This window comes from Apaloderma vittatum, unplaced genomic scaffold (genome assembly GCF_000703405.1).
Source record: "Apaloderma vittatum isolate BGI_N311 unplaced genomic scaffold, ASM70340v1 scaffold2986, whole genome shotgun sequence".
In the NCBI taxonomy this organism is placed as follows: domain Eukaryota; kingdom Metazoa; phylum Chordata; class Aves; order Trogoniformes; family Trogonidae; genus Apaloderma; species Apaloderma vittatum.
The window spans coordinates 99,211-123,070 of record NW_009722137.1 but is presented as its reverse complement, the minus strand read 5'-3'; the positions used below and the strand labels follow the sequence as shown (position 1 = coordinate 123,070).

At 37.4% G+C, this 23,860-nt stretch overlaps 1 protein-coding gene across 1 annotated transcript in view; it reads left to right on the top strand.

The window, feature by feature from the left end:
• Nucleotides 1-5,114: 5,114 nt before the first annotated feature.
• The window catches only part of LOC104275639 (unconventional myosin-XVI-like), a gene marked incomplete at both ends in the record, with an annotated part of 105,061 nt that continues 86,315 nt past the window's right edge, over nt 5,115-23,860 (top strand). Inside the window, 2 exons of the mRNA XM_009871647.1 lie at nt 5,115-5,185; nt 8,445-8,588. Of these exons, the coding sequence (XP_009869949.1) occupies nt 5,115-5,185; nt 8,445-8,588 (215 nt within the window). The remainder of the gene's footprint in view (nt 5,186-8,444; nt 8,589-23,860) is intronic.

Here is a 23,860-nt window from a genome sequence, read left to right as displayed (position 1 = left end):
TTTGGTTACATATTGTAACCCAAGACACTCTGCTATTTAATTGCATAGCAGGTTCCTCATAAGTACCCTTGGTACAAGTTGAAAGTACAGAGTGACTACTGAGAAATAGTAGAAGAGTGCTAAAGAGGCATGAAGGTGGCAAGAATTCTAAGTTATGCATCTGTACAGAGTTTAAGATGCCAGCATTGGACCAGAGGTCTGACTATGGAAGGAGTAAAGGGCAAAAAATGATACTTCCTGAAGTGATGGAAGTGGAAAGCATGGAAGTATGTTTCCTTCAGTATCACTTGTGTTGTCCAGTGGTTCAATTTTATGGTTAGCTTATGCCCAAACCACTTTGAGTTGTTGCTGAAAGTGATGGCTGTCCCGTTTTTCCTGTTCATACCAACTACAATGTTCCCAGATTGTTGATCTAGTAAAAAAGTAATCTTTTCCTTGTTCCAGCCTGAGGCAGGTGGCAGAAACATGGAGCCCAAGGCAGGAGGAGGATGGGATAGTCAATTCCAGCAACAGCATAGCCTTAGCTAGGCTTCCGTGGTAAGCCATGTTTCTGCACAAAATAATGAACAAGTGAAGCCTTCCAGCTACAGCTTTTCCTGCAAAACTAAAGAGAACAAAAATAGATGTTAACAGGAACAAAGTTTGTGCTACCTAGCTGCTACTCCCCAGAGGAACGATTAATAGAAACATCTAATGGTAGGCTGCATCCAGCACAACAGATGGCCAGTGGTTAAGTTTTACATATCTTAAATGCTTTTTTTTTGTCTTTTCTGTTACTACTAAAACTGAGTTAGCTGTGAATGCAGCATTGCCCAGCTCCTAAGTTTGCATTACCATCAGTAGCTGGTCTCTGGTGAGTTATTGATAGCCCTGGGCCTTCTGAATTCATCTTCCAGGCCCTGTTGTCACTTCAGATCTGTACTCCTTTTGTCTGCAGCGTATAGGGCTGTAGGTAGTTCAACATGCCAGAGCAGCTAGATGCTATACAACATTGCAGAATGTAAATACTAGTTATTGCCATATATTTTGAAATTCTTAACACATTACAGTTAGACAAAGCTAAAGGAAACTGAAACATATTAGGTAGTTGTCGCCTTGTCGTTAGCCAGTTGCTGTAACAGCTAAAAAATTTAAAACATGGCCCCAAGCAAGCCAAGATAAGCCCAGACAAAGTAAACCTTATGGCCCTAGTACGAGACCTGTGGCTGGTAACAGGCACAGCATTACTGTCTTTACTGAATTACAAGTAACACAGTAAGTAGTAATCCAAATGTCAGTCAATGCAAATGGACTGGACAGAGCATAGAAAGCTATTCAGTTCACTGCAATCTTTCAGTTAAAATTGTAACATAGGCATATGTAAAAAGCTACCTTGAGTATTATCTTTCTTTACTGCTGAGACTTCATAACTTCAGTGCTTTCTAAACCATGTTTATTAGATATGAAATTAACTGTGAAATTCTACTCTAAGTAGTTGTTTATTTTGCGTGTCAAATCTAAAAGACATCTGGTCTAGTGGGAGGTGTCCCTGCCCATGGCAGGGGAGTTGGAACTAGATGATTTTTAAGGTCTCTTCTAACCCAAACGCTTCTATGGTTCTATGAATGGATAGACCTGAATGGAAGGACTTGAGAGTTTACTGAAAATTTTGCTCTGATTTTTTTCAAGGAAATGTCAGCTTCTTACCTTAAAAGCTTCTTTTCAGTCTCCTCATCTTTTCTGGAGACTTCTCTTCCATGAAAGGCTATAAATAAGACAAGTTTAAAAATGAAGTATTGTGAAAATTTCCTTAAAAATTCATTAATTAAGAGATTATAGTATTTCTGGAGTATAAGTATCTATGACTTTCTGTCCTCATTAAGGAAATCCATCAAAAATTTTTAGCAGTGATTGGATTAGTTCTATCAGAAAGAAAATAAGAACATAAGGTGAAGATTTTCCTACTGAATAGTAAAGTCTTAAGCGAATGACTCAAGTGAGTTGCATGGTAGGGAGGGAGATTTTGTGAACCTGTTTTCTTTATTTTGTTTTTTTTATTGTGTTTTGGGAAGGAGATATGTCTTGTCTTTATATGCAGATGAATGTAGCACGTAATCTTGATTCAGAACAGAGACTCTTGCCCAGCTGAAAGGAGAGTGTGCATATCTTGCCCTGGTAGTCTTTGTGATGTGAATTTTCTGAAGCAATGATTAAGCTACATGCAATAATGAGGAAAAATAGAACAGTCAAAGTAAAGAACTACTGAGCTTTTATCCATTTATCCTATTTTCTTTGTGTTATGTGACTTGACTGTTTATAGTCATAGTTATTATTTAATATTCTACTTTAAGGTCAGTGTTTATGTATTAGTTCCTTATGCTGTGATCTTGATCTGCATTTCTGCTAGGAGGGGAACAAGGCAAAAAAACCCATTCACTCATATGAATTTAAATTTGGATGTAGAAATGGTCTGTCATTTTTTGGTTTCAACAGCAAGATGTTGCTAAATGGATCTGGAAAGGCATTACTTAATTTTGCATACCTTCTCTATAAGAACCAAGTCTTTGAGAGTTCAACAGAAGGAAAAGCCCCAATAATTTGTCTGCATTTTCTACGCCCAAGTAGCCACAGGCTCCTTCTGTCAGTTGTTTACTATTTTAGGCTCCAGGTGAAATTCTTGTGGAGTCTTTTCAGAAATGCAGTTTCTCAACCCTCTGACCTTCCCATGTGTCCTGGTCATGCCAAAAAGAGAGGTATTCATCCTCTGTTTTTTCTTAGAAGGACTTACCCAAAAGGCAGTTCTGGTGATCCCAAGGCTATTAACTGATTGAGTTTATCTCAGTGACCCAACAGGAAACGCTGCATTTTATTTTTGCTGGGTTTATTTTGTGCCGTTAGTCAGTTACCAGATGCAGAAGCCAGAGGTGAATGACATGTAAGTCCTTTTGCAAACAGGGGAGAGAGCCTTTTGGTTGGCTTCTTAATCAGCTGATACTATCTTGTAGAAGCACAAACCAAGGATGTTATTTCATTATCAGCCTTACTCAATGTGTAACTTCTGCCACCAAAATGCCATGTGTTTTCTCTGCCTCCACATGATGTGTGCAGTTGTATCCGCTTTGCTTGTGCTTATGGAGCTGTGCAGTCAGCCGTGCTGATGAAGTCAAAAACTAACCCTGCCAGAAAAAAGAAAAAAGAAAAAGAAAAAGACTTATTTGACTTACAGGTCCAATTGAACACGCGGCATAGGTGAAAAGAGCTGACAGAAGGGAAGAGTGGGCCATATGGTGGATAACATGTCTTCCACCTTTTGAGAGCAGGACAGTCTGTGAGAATACACCATAAAAACATCATTTTTGAAAAATTATATACTCTCACCATTGTCATCAGTTAAAGCCTCCTTGAGAATAGAATTATGGCAGTTTAATATTTCCTACAAATCACACAGTTTTAAGGACTATCTGCCTTAATTCCCCTATTTGCAAATGAGATTATCATTACACGTGGAATTTAGCCATAGTTCATATTTTTAACCTATACACAGAGCCCATAAGAAATACTTTATGTAAAAGTGCTGCATTAAGTGTCTAGGAGACTGAAATGAGTGCAATTAATTTTAATTTATTTTTTTTTTCCCTGAAAAGCAGGGGTGGAGGAAGGGAAACATCTTTGAGTGTTAATTTTTTCAGGTGAAATCCTGATGGGATTGGCAGAATGAAATTACTTTTGGAGCCTTAAGAAATCTTGTGTAATACAAAATTCATATTTTCTTGCCTGCTAAAGAGATGGCATAACATAGGAACATTGAAAATATTAATGCTTGAGGAGGATGCAGTTGCACACCTATTTAGGGAGAGAAGATTTGCAGTAAGGTCTGCACACTAAAACCCCTTCAAAGAGGTCAACTGAATGTTTGAATTCTGCATGAAGTTTAAAAGTACAGTGAAAATGGAGTTACAAGGTATTCTAGAAAAAAACACACACAAAAATGCATGGATAGGAGGGAGATGCTGTACATGAGTCTCCTGACAGATTCACAAAATTTAGACGAGACTTTAGACAAATTTATGGCCCTCCTATAGTACAGACACTGCAGTGGAACAGATTTCTGCAGTACTCAGAGCTTAAAACTTCTTTGCAGACCTTGCACAACTCTGTCCAGGAACGTTAACTAGAAATTAAACCCAGGATTTCCAGATGATGGAGACAGAACCAGCTATGTTGCCTACACAGGAAACATTCCTGGCAGTTATTCTTGCGGAGAGAGGCCTTTGAAAAGGGTTCTTCCTGCCAGTTCTTTGAAGACAGGTTTGGAATGTCGGTGTGGATTCCCCTGATGACGCCTGGTGTAGTTACTGTGCTCTTCTGCTCCAGGAATGAGCACTGGTAGCATGAGTTAGTCGATGCTTTGATTTGGAGTGAAAAGGTTATAAAGGCAACAAAGACCGTGGGGGAAGAAGTGCTGAATTTTCGCACTTGAGTGAGCAGTGGTATGAAAGGTTGTCGGTTTGCTTGCATTTAAAAGCCTGTTTTCATTCCAAAAGGTTTTGATACATGTAACTAGGAGTGGAGTTTGACTCCAAATATCATTTCAAGAATTACGCTGCGTCAGTGATCTGACAGTGCTCTGGAAAGGTTAAATTGAGTACAGATTGTTGAGCTTTGGTATGATGATTAATTTCAAGTGATATAAGTTACGAACACTAGCTTCAATTATTTACAGAAAAAGCCAGCAAATCCCACGGGAACTCTACAAAGTAAAATAAAACCAGTTGGCTGTGATTTTGCTCCCAAATGAACTAATCGGGTAATTGTGACCTTGAGACAGGGTTTCTCCTCCAGCTCTCGCCTCCCCTCTCCTACATAAAGAACTGACAGGCTCATCTGTCCGCTTGAGAAGTCCTTGATACTGCTCATATTTAACACCATTATCAAAGGTCCTTTGCTTCCAGGCTTTGCCATTAAAATAGATGAGATGGGAAGCGCTGACATGATAGTTTTGCAAATGTTATCTGAGAGGTTTGCATATATTATTGAATCTCCTAATGAAGATGATGAAGAATCAGCCTATTAACAGCTCAGAATTAGGTATATTGCTACATTAACGCTTGTTCCTCTTTTCTTTGATATTTCAGTGCTATGGCTATTGAAGGATGGTGCTGACCCACACATGCTTGTTTCCTCAGGAGGCTCTTTGCTCCATCTGGTAAGAGTGATTGAAGATTAGTGTAAGTGACTGTGGATAAATATGGTGGGATACGGAGTAGCAGATTGGGCATATTAACAAAAAGAAAGGCTTAGCAATAATTTTTTATCTACGCTGCCCTCCATGGTGATTACAATTACATCCAGCTATGCATGTGAAATAAATGGTCAATTTCAAGTTGCTTAAGAAAGGATGGATCCTGTCACAGGAATGCTAACTAACAAAATGAAATGTTTTATTTATAATTTGTCTGTGCAGCAAGAAAGAACAAAGGAAACATTGCTTGATTCTGAAGATATAATTATATGGTTCAGAGATTCACAGATCCTATATGAAAAACGCCATGATGTAACATTTTTTCTTTTATTTTTGTGCGTATTTTCTTGCACCAGTTTCCTGTAGGTTGATATTTAACACATTATCTGTGTTTATTTTATCATTATTTGCATAGCAATTTAGGATAAGTAGTTGAAAGTTAAAAGTAAAATAATTTGTAAACAGTGACCAAAAGGGAAAGGTGTAAGGGCATGCAGAGGAAGGACTGACAGGTGGAAGGAGAGGAAATACTTCAGAGATAAAATTTTGGCCTTGATGAAGCCAATGGCAAACATCATAAATGCCTAAGTCTTATGATCCTTTACTTTGGTCTGTGATGCTTCAGTTGCAGACATACTTTCTATTCAGTGTGAAATTATTTTAAGATACTTAAATCCAACCTTGATTGCACAATGCTGCTAAAATAAATGTGACTTCATAAATGCAAGGGCATAACAGATCTAGTGAAAAGTCTGCTGAAATAATGTTTCATTTTAGAACAGTCAGATTAGATTTTTCATCATATGTACACAAAATAGAGTGATTTCTTGATGAAAAAAAGGATCCTGTATGATTAATAGACTCCAGCACACCTGCCGCCATACTCTTGCAAGATGTAGTGTTTCCCTTGTGTAATTAATCAGTGTTTTCCATCTTCCATGGCCATGCTGCTTACCAAGGAGTCTGTGCAATAGAGGCCTCGGTAAGGAAAGGGTGCGATATGAGTTGAAACAGAGAAAATTTAAGTTCTCTTTTCTCTCCTCCAACTATTTACCTGCTACAAAGGTGCTCGGTCACTCTTTAAAAATGCAGCCCCTATGAGATGTTATCTTTGGGATTCCCAAAGCTGAGGCATTCCAAATCTTATCCTTTGCTGAAAGCCCTAGGAGACAGTCAGTGTGGCTGATGTGACATCTGTCTCACTGGTATTTTAAAATAGAAGAAAAGTAAATCCATCTTTAAGGATTTTAGGTTGCTTTGACTAGTTCGACTGATGTACACTTTTTAACTGCAGTTGAACTCTGTCTTTTTGCGTTTCTTGATCTTTGGCATTATGCCCTACTTCACTGTCCCATTCAGTATCTCTCTATCAATGCCTGCTGATTCACAGGCATGCATGTGCTTCAAAAGGATGGAAAACTTCCTGCAGTAAGAAACTTGCAATAGAGAACTCTGTGTAACCTACTGCCTCAGTTTAGTCAGAGTTAGTTGTAAGCAATCATAATTAATCTACAGGAAAATGCCAGTCCTGTTAGAGACAGAGGCAAACCTGATTGCAATGACACTCGGATTTGACCACAATTTGGGAACACTGCAGATAGGAGAGTTGTGATGCAGAGAAACAGATAAGCCACATTTATTTTCCTTCAAGAACTCAAAACTTAGCATACATCTTTTTTACAATTTCAGAGCCCACTCAAATCCGTTCTAACTGCTAGTTTGACTACTATAATTCTATGTAAGCTGCTTTCTCCAAAAGGGAACCTGATCAGTGTTTATTCTTTCCACTTGTAGGGTATTTATTCAAGAATGAATGGAAAATATATTTTACTTAAAATCTGATTCATTATATAATTCCTTTGTCTTTTTTCTACTAACTTCCAAAATGTGATACATTTCTAAAAGAAAATCAAATGTGACAACTTACAAAGATTCTCTTGCTGTCTCTGTAGACAGTATCCCAATACCCCTGCATCTCTGGGAAGCCATGGGAACTTCAGAGGTATTTACTGAACTCTCATCAGACTACATGAAAGGAAAAGTACCAAAAAAGAGTACTTGCCCAAGTTGCCCATTTGATGGGAAGCACATAATGTCATATCAATTCACCCAGGCAATTGCCCAACCTATCCTGTTAACAAAGTACACGAGTGCCAGTTTTCTCCTGGAACTTTGACTGACATTGACCAATTGCTTCACAAAATCCATTAAACAAGAATCAAGGAGCAGCAGCTATTAAATTGCTGCTACAAATCTAGGCTGTTTTCAAACTGGTAACTAATCACAGAAGTCTCTATAGCTATTATTAGTACACAAAATGGCTCAGTGACACCTATACTTTTTTTCTGTATGGAAGCTTGCTAGAAATTTTTTTGCTTAACAATGCCTTGCAAATGTGAATAGTATGAAAATATGAGAAGCATCTAAGTAACAAAGAAAATTACTTTCTCTGTGGCCTCTCTTCAGCAGAGGAGGAAAGAGGATCCTTCTCTAAAGAGTTACTGAGATTGTACATTAGGCCAGAATTAAAATCTTAACTTAGCTGCTGTGATTGTCTTTTAAAGTTTTATCTGCAGAGACTTTCATAATAAGTCACAGCTCAGAACAATGGCTAAGCTTTTTTCTTCTTCACCAGAATGAGTGACCCCGGTCATCCAAACAAAACAAAGTATGCAAACACACATGTTTGCAAAACATTCCCCTTCCCCGCAACACACTCTTAGTATACAGGTTATTTATGTATTGGAGAGACTTGGAGTCAGTATAGCTAGTGGTTTGGAAATAGGAGTGAGTATGGAGAGGTGTGGTTTAATGCTATGAACTCCATAGAAGGTAGAAATTCATGTACACGGGGACGTATGTATGTGTGGGCGTGCATACACTTAGACATCACTACTCATCGTGATCATCATGCAGTGCTGCCCATGCACAAGTTTGGAATGGTAATATTGAACTGAAAGAAAGCCTCATCTTTACTGCAGATTTCATCATACTTCATATAATGTTTCTTCACCAACAATAAGGGATTCTGTGAATCATGCGTACGGAACTTGTAGTTTCTGCACAACTGTTTCTATAGATTCATCAGCTGTTGTCCCTTACAAACACAGCAGTTTAACTACAGGCTGTCATCTGTTCAATTTAAATGTTAAATGGAGCAAAGATTGTATGTAATAAATTAATTCGTAAAATACCATCCCTAATCTGCTCTTCTTTCTTCTAGTGTGCCCGCTATGATAACGCATTTGCTGCAGAAATTCTAATTGACAGAGGTGTAAATGTGAATCATCAAGATGAGGATTTTTGGACATCAATGCATGTAGCCTGCGCATGTGATAATCCCGATATTGTCCTGCTACTACTACTAGTAAGTAAAGCATCGTGTGCTTGAAAAGAAAATGGGACGTAACACCACAAGGTCTGAAACTACTGTATGAATGCCATATATTACTATGAATCATACCAGTGAAAGCATACATTGTGTTTGTTTCTTGACAATGTTTTGGTGCTCAGGATTTGTGGAAGACATATAGGGAAGCATTTTTATGCCTTTAGTGAGAATACAGTGTAAAATCTCTCCTATCAATGTAAAGTCTCTCCTATCTCTTCCCTCTTATTCTTCTTCTGATAAGCACTCATCCCAAATGGGTTATTTGGATAATTTTTTTTCTCTTCCTCTTGTCACTTTCTGTTAAGGATTGAGTTCATAGACAATCTTATCAAAAGATCCTTCTTAAAAGCAAATATTCACTCAAGCACACTCAGTATTTGTAAAAAAGTGTTTGTGGACATGGTCAAAAAGTGGTAGAGGTAACAGCCACATTTATTCTGTCCTGTGGCTGCCTCCTTGAACCTGCAACTGGTTTTAAAACTAGTCTGTACCAGATCTCTTCTGGTAATTTGTTAGGATTCTGATGGCTTCATCTGCTCTAAAAAGTCAGAAAGAGATGTCCAGGAGTCTTCTTGGGTGCTGGAGCACAATCACCTGTACTAGCAAACCTGTACTAGTGATGTCCTCTGGCATCACTTTTGTATGTGCCATACAGACAATTCCCCAGCATGGTTTTGAAACTGGAAATTCCCAGGGACCGGTTTGTGTCCAGCTGTCACCATGCAGAGGCTGAAAGTCTTTATTGGACTAAACAAGGTCTCTTCCATGCCAGCTGCCTTCAATACCTAGAGTTTTCCCAGGTCCGTTTGATTTAATAGTAGAGATACAGTCTTTGCCATGCTTGAAATGTCAATTTTCTCAGATTTTCTATTACAACGATAATAAGATGCAGTAAATGTACAATGCAACATGTATAAATATGATTTACTGTTCTTAGTGCTTAAAATAGTATTGCCTACCTAACCACAGTTGTCAGATAATGTTTGTTAGGAGTACTCCATTCTAAGCATAGTCATTGCTCTTGGCAAATAAAAGATAACATTTCCAGAACATGGTATTTTGTTCACCTTGATCTGTTCAGTGCATGTATATTTGAAATCTGTGTATCCTTTGGATTCTACAGGGCACTTCTAAAATTTTCCATGCTTGTTTTTGCAAGTGGCCAAATCAAATAAAGCCTTATTAAGTATTTCTACCCAGGGTTATATCCAAAATTATTTTTCAGCCCCCATTATTTGAATGTTGTTTGATTTAGTCCCTGTTTATTACAAGTTGTCTTCTTCTGGTAACTTGGGGTAAACAGGTCATCTGATTCAACTTTCAGTAAGCAGGGGTACATGTTGTTTTGCAGATAGTGTTTGAATTGTCTATATTATTTGCAGTAGCTTCTGATAAATTTGCCACCGTTTTAGGTGGTCAGCACTTTTTAAGGCAGAATTTCCTCCTTTACGTAAATAATAACTGTATATTTGCCCTTCTGGAGTGGGAATAAGAAATAGAATATTGTGGCAGAGGAAGAGAGATATTCTTAGGTAAGCAATAGTTTTTGAACCATGACATTAATGCTGTCTTTAATAACATTTGACAAAGTGAAGATGGAGATTGAGGTTGGAGGGAAGTATTTTTCACAACTCTGAACTGTCTCTGTGTGAGCATTTGATATTAGGAATTACTTTGCCTTGAGGTTAGTGTGTTTCATGGGCCATGTCTAATGTGTAACATGAGCCCAGATAATGTCAATATGAGCCACAGGCAGCTTCTATTATGCTACAGTTTTTAGTTGTAAGAGAAAATTAACACTTTGTGTACCCTCATGAATTACTTTCAGCTACATGCTTCTTCTGGAATGTCTTCACTACATAGATGATGCCATATTACCTATTTTAAAAATGTGAGCTAAAAGGTAGCTGCATGATCCTTTGATAGATACCTGTGCAAATTCTGATTCTTGGAAAATTATCGTAGAGTCCAGCAGATGTTTCCTCAATGAGGACTTTGAAATATTTCCTGAAGGGAATAAATTAAATGCTTGAAGCTATCTTTCCATCCCAATGTTTCACTCAAGGTGTTATAGCTTTCCAGGGACCATATTTGTGTCTTCTCTGTTTTGTAGCTGTCAGCAAGGCAAGAGGGCATTGGACAGTACAGCCAGGAAATATATCCCACGTCTGCTAAACAGTCAGCCTCTGAAGAACTTGCCCCCAAGGCAGCTTCTAGCACATGAGGAAATTTAGAGATCAGAGGTAATCTGTAGAGGTCTGGTTGCGATACATGCAAATGAGGTGGTAAAGGTCAAGTTCATCAATCGTTACCTGATGGCATCAGTGTTGGGTGTTTTCCCCCTGGGATAGGGGACTGTTTCTGTGGATGTTGGTTGAAGGAGGCTCCTGTAGCTGATTGAGGGGAGTGCAGAAGTGCCTTTCATTTAAGAACAAAGGTACATAGGCTTGTATTCATTTGTGCTCACGTGAAATCTCCAAGAGACTGTGAAAAGCAACTAGATTTATCAGAATATCGGCTCTGTCTTGCCTCACGACCTTTTGAAGACTAAGGACCAGACACTCTGACTGCAGTTCTTCCCAGCTGGGGTGTGTGCCTTCTCCGTTATCTCTGGACACATTGCAACATTGTATTTTACATTAATTTCCTGTACTTGCTTTTAAATTGACTTGAAACACTAGCCAAGACTTGTGACTTAATATCCCAAGTGCTTTGTCTTATTGAAAATGCTACCTGAGTTACAGAATGACCAGGCACTGGTACTTGGATAGTGCTGGTGCTTTGTTAGCTGGAGGAAATAGTCCACTCTGTATTACTTGAAATGGCCATAGCTTTAAACTGGTACCTATTACTTGGCAGTCTAATTGTTCCTTCACAATATAGACTTTCTAGCTTCAGATGATTTTAACTGATATGTAAGAGCGGTCAACATTCACTTTACTTGTGAACTATGCAAACTACTGTCTGGTACAGTAATACTAATACTATTACAGTTTAGTAAATTAACCTTAGCTACTCAGACAGTATTGAGATAAAGATATGACTTTAGAGAATGTTAATTTTTTTTTTCTCTTAATTTTTCTTTAGTCAGACAGTATTATTATAATGAATTTTCTGCTCTGAAAATCAGCACTGGATCATTAAAAAGGGAAAGGAGGTCAAGCCGTTCAGCTGTCCCACCTCCTCCCCTCTGTTCCTGCACCCCAAAGCATTTGAAAATGAAATGGAAAAAAATATAACTAGTCAAATTCTGATTCATGACTCTGTAATTCTCTGATATATTTAGTTGGATCCTGACTCACTGTTTTCTTTCCATTTTCGAAACATGGTGGTTAGGTACTTATGAAGAGATTCACAATCCTATTAAGCTCCTATGTTTAGTTCCTTTTCTCAAGATACCTGTAATTGTGTTACAAACTACAGGCTTCCTTGTGACTTGCTGTTATGCTTTGATTTCAGAGCATGTCACAGGTAATTCATCACTGAGCTGTACTGTTGGGGTCATGCATAACAAGTTGATAGTTATGAGTTTTCTTTTTTAATGTCTGGTTTTGTTTTTGGGAGTGGTTCTTTCCCCTCCTCGTCACTGCCAAATAATCATGGAATCTTTTCATGTTGGCTCGTGTAAGGTTGAGAGCAGCAGAGATAAAGAAAGCAGGTGATAATGCATTTTTGTAGTGCAATTCACTGTATTTTACCAGCATCAGGAGGCACCTTTCAGTGGACAGCAACAATGTAATGTTTTCACCATCTGTAATGTAGATCTTGTCAAATGAAACTGGGAAGGCAGAGACAGTATTCTAGAGTTTGTACAGCACTTTGCACAGTGGAGATTTATTCTTTCATAGACCTGAAGGCATTACTATAATGAACATGGCAATTAATTAACTAGAATGGCAGAGAGCAGTACTACATCTTCAGGAATTTTTATATGTAGATAAAAGAAAACTGGGGAGTAGGAAGACGTTCTTAATACATTCTTTTTACTGACCTTACTGGGAAAAGGAAATGTAACTACTGTCTTCCAGTCAATTAAATGTGTTTCATCGTGTGCTTTTTGGAACCTAGAATTTAAGCACAAAATGCAATTCTGGCATAGAAGGCTAGAAGTACAATTGATCAAAAAATTGAGCTTGAATATTTTGTTCTCATTCTCCTCGTTTTAAGAACTTAGGAAAGCCTGTGCTCAGCAGTGTGCAAAAGGGAGTTATGCTCAAATCATTCATTAGATTTATAGTCTCCAGCAGTAGATGAGCAGTGCTGGAGAATTTGAATGGTATAATGCTATCCACTCTATGTGTAATGCAGATTTGCTGATCTACCAAAATTCTTTATGCCGTGAGAATAAACCATATGACATATGACACTAGGGCAACATTAAAAATCAAGTAGGAGGAATATAGAGAATATTTCCTTTCAATAAGACTGAAATGTAATTTATCCTTTGAAAAGAAGACTTTGCTATATTATTACTTAATATTTCCTCAGTTCAGGGGATAATTTTTACAGAAATGGTAGTGTTACACTGTAGACTTCTCGCTGTTTCATACAGAGGGATTCGGAAAACATAAGATTAGTAAAGGATTTGTTTTAGTGTAACATTAAAAGCCATCTCTAAATTCAAAAATTTCTGGGGTTGTAAATGTTGGACCCAAATAAATTAATTTGAATTCATGAGTGTCAACTTTGTCAGATTGAAATTGAAAACAGTATTTGGTTCATGCTGTATTTTCTAGCTAGGTTGACTGGATGTAATTTTAGATCCTATCAAGTAATTTCCGAGCGAATTTCTCACTGAGAGCTAGACTACACTTACAAGAATTTTTGGTAGAAGACAGTGAAAAACTATCACAAAATACTGAATAAACATTTTAGCCTAAATGTTCATGCTGGTGAAAAGTGAGAATATATTCAAGCCTCGTGCTAAGTTTCCAGCTTAGGACTTGAATCTTAATATTTTTATGATAAGCCACATAACTTTCTCTTGTCTTTCTCTACTGTATCTGTTCCCTCTCTTTCCAGCCTGGCCTGTTGCTCTTAGTGTCAGTGTGTGACATACTCCTTCAAGCCCTTGTGATTGTCAGGATGTCTGTGTCATCTAGAAACTTCTGTCTTCCTTTGTCTTCATTTTCTTGAGCTATTAGGTTGTTGCCAGAGATATTGAGAAACATTTTGGTGCAAAGACAGTGTTCTCAGGAGATGCTGGGTTTTCTAAGCCAGCACAACAAAACCAAGTAACATTGTATGCGAAGTGTGGAGCTTACTAGGGAAGAGATGGGATGAAAGGTGGATTTCACAGCCTCCATTTAGCCAAGACACTAAAAAGTAGTATTTAAGGCCTGCAACGGTAGATAGATACAACTCTGGAGAGTTGTATATTAGTCGTGTAGATGGAGGCAGTTTTTATTAATCTCTAAACTGGGTGTTAAACAAAAATCTTGTTCATGTGGGAGCAATACAGCTGTGTCTGTATTCTTGTGACCTCCAAAGGTATATGAAGTTGTCTTGGAAGGACAGACATTCTCTATACTTGCCTGTATTTGTCCTTATCTTAATTTGATAAGAAATAAATTTGCAAATTGTAAATTGTTGATTATATTTCTAAATCTTCTCACTCCTCAGAGCACTGAAGATCCATTTGTATTTTCAGTGCAAATCAAGCAATCAATAGAATTAAGCTATTACGGAAATTTAGCTTTCTCTGTATTGAAACTTAATGATTCTACCAAAAGGTCATTACATGCTGCATAAAGGAAAGAATACAGAAGAAATTACAGAGGATATGCCTTTAAACAGAATATGATTATGCAAGTTTAAGCTCTGCCACCTGAAACATTTTCCTTCCTACAAAACACAGTAAAGTAAATGCACCTTAAGTGTAGTGCGGTAGTGGTAGGATATCAACCTCAGATTTTTTTTTTCTAAGTATGTTTGATTGTCATCTCTCTAAGATCCATGAACTATCCCGATGCCATTCAGCTTCTGAAATCTGGTGGAATTCTATTTTTGTATGGGGTTTTTTGGAAACACTTATTTAAAAGTCTTCCACCACCACTGCCACATTTTGGTTGACAGGATAAAAAAGTGTATTCAATTAGCTAAATTCAATTCCAGTGCTCGTATTAGCTGAATGTTTTAAATTTGACTGCCTCTTCACTTATAGAATTTATTACCTATTTCATCCCTTCCTGATTTAGTCATGGCTTTTTGACAGATTTTTTAATCTTTTCTATGGGATGCCCACTTTTGATTTTAGTGTAAAATATCTTGTCCGAAATCAGATATAGAAACAGATATAGAAACAGATTTACTGGTGAGGGTAGAAAGGAAGCTTTATGGGGCTGTAACTCTCTTTTCCGCTTACTCATACACCCAGTGTTGCATATTATCTCAAGTCACTATATAATCATATAGCAGTCGCATATTTATTTTGCCCTTGTTCTTTGCAGCTGCATCAGACAATTTTAACAAGCAGAGGTGAATGTTCAGAATGCCATTATCTTTCAAATTTAATGAAAGATCTTTACCTTTCTTAGTTTCAGGAACAATTAAAGCAGCGTAAGCCATTGTTTTCTCAAAAAAAAAGTAATTCTGCCCTCCCACTCAGTTGTGCTCAATATAACTTCCTTCTTTGAGTCAGTGTAAGAGGAGGCAATAAAGGAGAGAGAAGAAAGAGCAGTTAGAGGTCATGAAGGGACAGTTGATAGCTGTTTAATGTGTAAAGAAATGTGGCCTAAAAGGAAGAATGATTCTCCTCTCTTCCTAGGGGCAGTTGTCAATATTTGGTAGCTGTAAGAAATTTTAAATAAAACTTTTGTATAGGAAAGCTGTGGGTATCTACTTGAGTCCAGTCACAGTTTGCAGAGGCTGGTGGATGTGTGATGAAGGTATGATGAACCTTCCAGAAAGAGGGTACTGCTCTCTTACAGCCTTTCATCGTTGCTGACTGAGCTAATATGGAACTAATCTAGGTGAAGGATATTAACAGGTTGCTGAACACCAGATGGCAACACTCAGGAGAAGCTGTAAAAATATTGGTCTTTCTCCCTAAAGACTGGGAAAAAGTGATGAAGCTAGCTAGTGACGCAGCACTAGAGGTGGTCCAAGGAGAGATAAAAACAGGAGCCTAACTGAATACAGAAGCTTTGAAAGGCATTTTATCTTTAAGCACTATCATGAGAGTAGTGAGATAGCCTGGTAAAAGAAATTAGACTAATACAAAGAGAAAAGAAAAGGTATTTGAAACTTCAGTTGACAGAAAAAATAAGTAGTGAAATAGAATCTGCAGCTCACAGTACGAAGAATGCTAAATCATGGGATGAATCAGTCTTTCTACACAGGGAACAGTCACAGAAAATAAAGCCTATCTTCAGATATAAAATAGTGATTTTTTCTGAACGATCTATAAATACTTATGGGATGGCTAGAAATCACCAAGAACTCTGTGGGTGACAGCGGGAGAAATCTTATCTTTCTGGCCAACACCTCATGAAGAAAAGTACTGCTCACTAGCAGAAACGTCATGAACTGTAGAAACTGGCTAATAGTAACACTATTCAATACTAATTTCAGATGATATAGAATATAGCGTATTTACAAGAAGAAAATAGAACTTAAAAGATTCAACTTGTTAAAGAGGGAGATTGAGAACATGGTAAATAATCAAGAGATTTGATAGCCAGTATAAGTAAAAGTAAAAATTGAAAAGTAAGTAAAAACTACAGTTTTTTTAGACTGGACTGTTAGTTGGGGGCCTGACTATTCTTTAATACATTTTATGGATGGGAATAAGGAATCAGTATACAAGAGACATAATTTTAAACAACAATTAAAAAACTACCCCACCCACCACGCTGCCAGGTGGCTGCAGAAAGTACCTGGATTTTGATTTTTGAAAACATTTGGGTTTGGGATGGGGACACGTATGACACACATCAGTGCTAGTAACCAGCAGATCTGTGCAATTTGAACTCTTAGCATAAGAATGTTTCCAGAAAAGGAGGTTAAAGAGAGTTAGACCTGTTGGGAAAAAGAACACCTCCAGTTTTGGCTGGAGCAGGTGAAGATAAACGTGCCAAGAGGTGGACTATGTGCAGAAAGATAGAAAATTTTGGATCAGCCTCACTGTACTTATCCTGATCCCCAGAGAAAGAGGGTGAAGGAATGACAAGATAATGAAAATCAACATCTGACTTTTGAACTTCAGTAAACATAGTTTTGTGCTGTGAAGAACATAGTCCAGGGACATTTCACCACTGGAGACTATTCGTAGAAGGTGAAATTCATTCTCTATGCCAGCTGGGCTCTGCTATGGGCCTGGGAGTTACTGGGGTTTCTTAAGGACTTAGCGTTTTGAGTGATAACCTAGGGAGGAAAAATAGGAGTCTGAAAATGAAATATGCTGCTGACAAAGCTGCAATACCTTGTCAATTCAGGTGAGTATTAGAATGTCGTGCAAAAAGAATAGGGTAACTTTGAAGACTTCAGTAATAAAAATGGGTTAGGTTGAAATTTAAGTGTGCAAACTACAAGGTCATATTCCGAGTAGTAGGCATTGCTGTGATAGGTTCAGGAAAAATCAGCTGGAAATAAAGAAGATGACTCTGAAAATTTAGCCAATTTTAAGATGATTATATGCTACAAACATGTTGCTGTCAGTAGGGAAAAGAGATTATTGAATTTGTCAGAATGAAAAAGTTCCCAGTAGGAAGGGAAAAGTGTTGTTGCCAGCGTACAAGGAATGAGAGTCTGTGCTTAACTGTATGCAGCCATGCTCGAGAATGATAAATTATACCAAGAAAAACTGCAAAGATACACAGAGGAATACAAAGCCTCTCTTATGAGGAGGCTAAAAATAACATGTTTAACTTAAAAAAAAATAAAAATCAAAGCATCAACATTGTAAAAAATTCTGTAAGTACTTCAGGATAGAGGAGGAGGTAAAAAGAGCTATTAAAGCCAGAAGTTGCTCCTAGCACTAGACCAAATGATTATAAAATGTCCAGGAATAAACTTAAGCCAGAAGTTAAACTAACTTCTCTGAATGTTGTAAAACAGCATTCCTGAAGGAATAATAGGGAACAAAAAGCCCACCCTAATTAGCTTTAAAATTGGTCTTAAAGTTGTGAATGAGATTATATGTTATATGTTTACCTGCATTATTGAAGTAATGCCTCGGGAGATCCATTCTACTATTACATTCCCACATGACAGCTGTTTAGAGGGCTGTGTAGATATAATTATCCTGGTTGTGTGCTTAAAATAATAAAGTAACATAGGGAGAATAGTGAAAACTATACTTTTGTGAACAACAGCAAATGAAGTTACGTAGTGGATTTTCGATGCCTGTCAGATTATGGCAGGAGAAAGGTTCATGGAAGAGGGTAATTCAAAAAATGGCATTAGACATATTAATTATCAGGAAAATGTTGGTATTTTTCAAGTATTTGAAGTAATTTCAGTTTTTTAATATACTGTTTTCAGATATTTGGACACACAACAAAAAAGCATAAGGGGCAAATAGTATGAAATCAAGGGAGAAAAAGGACTTTTTTTCTCAAGTAAAAGAAACCCCAAGTCCACAAAGAATAGATGTCTAGTCACTGGTAATAAGTTGAGAATGGTATTTAGATCAGTAACTAAATGTGTGTCTCAACACCATTTTTAAGAGATACTACAGACTAGTTAATAAACCAAAATCTTATCTCAATAAGGGATATGAAAAGGCTGGTATATGAGAAATATGCCAGTGAAGGAGCTTGACTGATCAGGAAAATAATTGAAAGAATTGCAAAAAGAGAAGTGCTATAAGACAATCTTTTGCGATATTTACTTGAAATTATTTAACAGTTCCTGTTGAGTTCCTCATTCTTACTGACTTCCAGGTTTTCCCAGGAGCTATACAAGTATAAGAAATATTTGGAAATGGGAACATTTGAATTTGTGAGGTCTCGTGCAGTGGTCTTCATAGTGGATACACATCTGTTATAGAAGAGTCCAGGAGGACTCTTCTGCCAAGTCATGAGGTCCAGACTGGACTCCCTCACATTCTAAACTTCCTTACAGAAAGGAAGGGTCCAATCCTAGCCCCCATATGTAATGAAGAGATTGAACCCTAGATTCCGCCACAGACTTGGTTTATTTCAGCTCGAGATGGGACCTTCTGAGACGGGCCTCAAACAGAGAAACTCCCAGACAATTATATGCTTATAATCTAAATTCGTCTCCCCTCATGCCATGGTTCAGTTCAGATAGTAATATTTGGGTCTGGGGTCTCTTTGTTCCTTACTGGATCTTTTCTCTCTCTCTCCACGTGGACATTTTTTTTTTTATCTTGAGGATGCATTTTCTATTGATCTTGTCTTTCTCAATTAGCATTGCTTTCCAGGCCTTTCTTCAGCCTAAGCTCTTCAGTACTTGGGTAAAAAGCCCAGAGTCTGGGCCTGAGACTTCAGTAAATCTGGCTACTCACGCTAAGCAATGTCACTCATAATATCAAAATGAATTTCAATTCACCATAATTTTAAGCAATCCCACAATTAATTTTCATGTTCTACAAGTGAACTGTTTGAATCTCCAACAATACCCCAGGAGATGTGCAAGATTATTAATTAGGGGTATTAGAACTTCTATTTTTATTTGTTTTTATCTAAGAAAATACAAAAGAAATGAAACTTTGCTAATATTTAATATACATATTGACAGAGCACCCTCACTCCATCCATAGGACAGAGGGTCCTGTGTTACAAACGGTAGACGAGGTGTCTGGGCAAAGAGTGCTCCACAGCGCTGAGGTATTGGCAGGGGAGCTCTCCCTCGTTCATCCGCTTGCCGTGCCTCGCAATACATTGCAATTTGTGTATGCCTGGTTACATGGATTTATGGATTATATTACTGAATTTTAACTGAACTAGTCCACATGAAATGGATAAAGGGCTTAAAAAGATTCCTGAAAGGAAACTGCAAATTTAAGATAATAAGACTAATAATGACAGTGCAAATGAACAGGAAAATGGCAGAGCAAACACTTCTTCTAGTCCTAGCATGAGCTCCTCATCTTTATGAGGTAGTTACACTGCAAATCTAATCAGATTGAATCAACAATGCTTAAAGTCATGCAATATTTGAAACAGTATTTTACCACATTTCACTAAACTTAATGATAAATCTTCAAAAGCCTCTTCTGAGGCTTCTTGATAGCAAAGAGAAAGTCACATAATACTGGGGACACATTAGTTCATCCTGCCACAGTAAAAAATGGCTGAAATAACACATGGAAAACAATGTGGTGACAAACTCTGAAATGCATTCCTTTGTCAGCAAATGCAGTTGGAAGATGTGTAGAAAACATCACTGAAGGTTTGAAGAAGCAGTTTTTGGAACAAGTTACATGGTGTGAGAGGTTTGCGATGCAGTTCGTTGAAAGTGCAGGTGTTTCTGTTGTGTCCGTGTCTCAAGTTACGGCATTTGTTAGATTCTGTTTCAGTAACGAAATACATGAAGAAGTACTTTCCTGTGAGATACTACAAGAAAGATGTGCCAGAGGAGATATAATCCCCACAGTAAATGACTTAATGAAAAAAATGTGTTTTAGAAAAACTATGCAAGTGTAACCATTGATGGAGCAGCTGCTCTTTCCAGTGTAGGAATGGATTCTGGGGTAAGGTTGCAGAGCTGGCATGGAAGTTCACTGGTTGTCTTATGACAAAGTGCTTAAAGAGTTGTTGAACTTAGAAATGAGTTCCACTTTTTTTATTATTATTATTTTACAGAAAGATGAGTGTTGCAAATTTGCTGACCGTTTCTGTTGTAGCAGTAGTATGCTACTTTGTCCATTCAAAGTAATGGTGGTTGTTTAACAACAAGTAGGAAAGTAACAACTTTTCAAAAGAAACTCATTATTTGGAGGGCATTCTCAAAAGAGATGTTTGGAAATGTTTCCATTCTTACAGATTTTGTTGCTGAGAATGGTAGATGTCACCTGTAAAAACTCTCATATCTATACACTGAAACAAACCTTGGAAACAGAATTTGCTAACCTGTTTAAAAGTGTGCCATTTGTTAAAAAGTAAAAATGCAACACCTTCTAATTAGTTTGCAAGAGTAAGGGATTGCCATCAGGGAAGATGGAAATTTCCTAGCCAAATTTCAATAAAAACCTTTGTTTAATTTATGGATGGGTTTGAAAACTTAGTATGCTGATATGAAATGGTCTAATTGAGAGGCATCCCTGCCCATGGCAGGGGGGGCGGATTAGATGATCCCTAAGATCCCTTCCAACATAAGCCATTCTATGATTCTGTGATTATATGATTCTGTGATTTGGTAAGCACCACCTGGGATGCACTTCTTCCACTTGGACCTACATATCTTTGTGAGCTGTTCTTTTCCATCTATGACAGGTTCCTGGTTTCAGCTAAACTGAACCATTCCGTTCAGTGATTTTGGTTTTCGGATCAGTCTCCTCTGAGACAGCACTTTCTGAAGTTAGCAGCATGTTTTTTCAGGCAGTGTCTGCTACTAGAAGTGCTAATGATGGATGTTTACAGTTACTGCCTGGGATTGGCATGCCGAAAGGCTCTTGCTTATACTTGCTCCTGTAATAGCCAAGGTCACTGCTTGTGTGCCATGTTGGGGGTGCCAGGAGGTAAAAAGGGTCAGAAGGAAGTAAAAGATTACACCTCCAGGGAGGAATGGAGAGGACAGGTGATCAACAAAAATACTCCATTCACCTTTGATCATGAATCCAACTCCTGTACGAGGTTCCCCTCTGTTGCTTAGCCTGGGGCTTTCCCAGTGCCACCTGCTCTGCAGCATCAGCGGTGATTGCTCTCTGGGGAGGGGGATTCCATATCAGTTTTGTAGGTATTTCTATATAGTTCATTATCTAATTATTCATGATTTTAATTATTTTCATTAGTCCCTCATCAGTACTATTATTGTTTTATTAAAGCTGTTTAGTTTTCTGATTTGCAGGTCTCTCTGCCTCATTCCCTTTTCCTTTACTTTTGGGAAGGGATAGGGGTTAGAGAGCATCTGCCTCAATCCTCGACACAGTGACATTAAAACCAAATATTGAAACAAACTGAACTTAGAAACAGATCTTTGAATCACTGTAACATAAATTGTTAAACCAAGAATTTAAAAAATAATGAAGCATATTTACATTGTACTAATTAAAAATACTAGTATTAATAATAGAGCACAAAGCACTTCCTGTACCATTAATAAATAAAAGAAAAATTACATTAAGATATTTTTTGTCATCTTTATCTCATCCTTTCTAAACTTCTGTTTTTGTGTATGTTTTGTAATGTATATAATAGTTCAGTGGTGCATGTATATAATTTTTACACAAATATACATATACAGGGGATGCTTGCTCAAAATGTTTTTCACTGATGGGGTGCATAAGAACAGTTTCAGGGTCACTGGTCTAGTGATTAGAGTGGTAGGCTGAGACCTTCCCAAAAGACCTAGATTATTGTTCTGTAATGCCTGTACTAACTGGAGCACTACTATTGACCTCATATGAGAGCTAACCAGCTGTAAATCTACTAGAAGATGTATATTGCTGTTTCTTCTGAAGTCTAGGAAAGGTAAGTCTATGAGGAGATCGATGCTTTTGGCAGCTTAGTGGGCTGAACAGCTTGTTTACAATGATTTTCAGTGTGCTATTAGTACTAGATATAAGGGAGCAGGACATCCATGTGTGCTGTATTTCCTCTTATGGGGACATTTACCTACCTAGATCTATGTCACCCCACGCACACCAGTAGTAAGGAAAGATTGCATTTAGTCTTTTATTTAGGCATTCATGAAAACAATTAAGTGTTCAACACAGATGACACTCCTTCTCTTCCTTCTTCCTCCTACATGCTTTCTGTAATTAATCATATGATTCACAACAATCATAATAAGCCAGAAACATACATCTTCTCTTTTGAGATCTCTCACCATGACCTTTTCTTGGGGCTAAGAAAAACCAGTATCTCACATAAAATGACTGAACCTTGAAGCATCCTCAAATTTCTAGTAATGGAACTAAGACAAGGATGGTAGATATGGTTCCCAGACTTCAGAGGAATCTTGTCAGCTGCTGTCTTCTGTGAGGAAAGAAAAAAAAAAAAAAAAAGGAAAAAAAAAAAGAGGGATATCTTTTCAGGTATGTTGATACCATGTTATTTGGATAGAGCTGTCCTGCAATGCTCAAAAATACTCAAACCAACACCCTCCCCCTGCAGTCTTATATGGCTTTATGTATGTTTTCAGTTGGGAAACATTGGAATGAAATATTACTATGACATCGTTTGTAATGCATAATTTAGAAGGGCCTGGGAGCATGAACCTATGAAAAAAGAACCATCAAATGAATCTTCATGATTTTCTGAATTTCTGAGTGAGCAAGTAGGGGAAAACACAGTAGTGATGCAATTTATCAGAAATTCAAGGGCAACTTTTCTTGATGTGCTACCATAAGGACTGATGTATAAAGTCATTGAAAAGAAAACTGCTGCAGGAAAAACTGGCTTATATATTGAAAGCAGATGGTTTAAGTAAATTGTAACAATGCAAGGTTATTGGAGAGTGACACGATGGTCAGTATAAGGCTCATGTTTGCACATGTTTTTCAAGACTTTTTAAACTAGAATAGGAAAAGGTGGAGAAGAACACTGACTTTCCAAATCTAAGATAATTGATGTAGACTGTGTGTGAAAAAGTAGATAATTCTGTTTGGTACAGAACAATGTGAGATAATGAGACTGGGATATATAATGAAGTGTAGGAGATAAAGATGTGAACTGAAAACTGATGCAAAGTTGGATATGTTTTTGTTTTGCTTTGGTAATGAGCTTCAGCAAGATGTGGTTGCTGTCTGCAAGGATGAAAGGCTAAAAGAAATTTTGAAAACATATATAAAAGCTGGAACACAAAAGCACAGGAAAAAAGTACCTTAATAAACAGTTTCAGAATAGCAGCTGCATCTTCAGCTATGTAAAAATAAACATGATAAATGTTTATCAGTTTTTTATCAGACTTGCCTTCATTTCAAATGACTCTCATTAGAAATTGCGATATATTGCAAAATTATAAAACACAATAAATAACGTTTTTCCAAAATGTTAAAAGATAGGAAGTTTTTTTTTTAAAATAAACACTAAAAGACTAGTGATAGTGCAGTTCCCGGGCAGATAGATATTCATTAAAATTAGAAGGTGGGAAAATTTATTTTTTTGGCTGCAGGAATG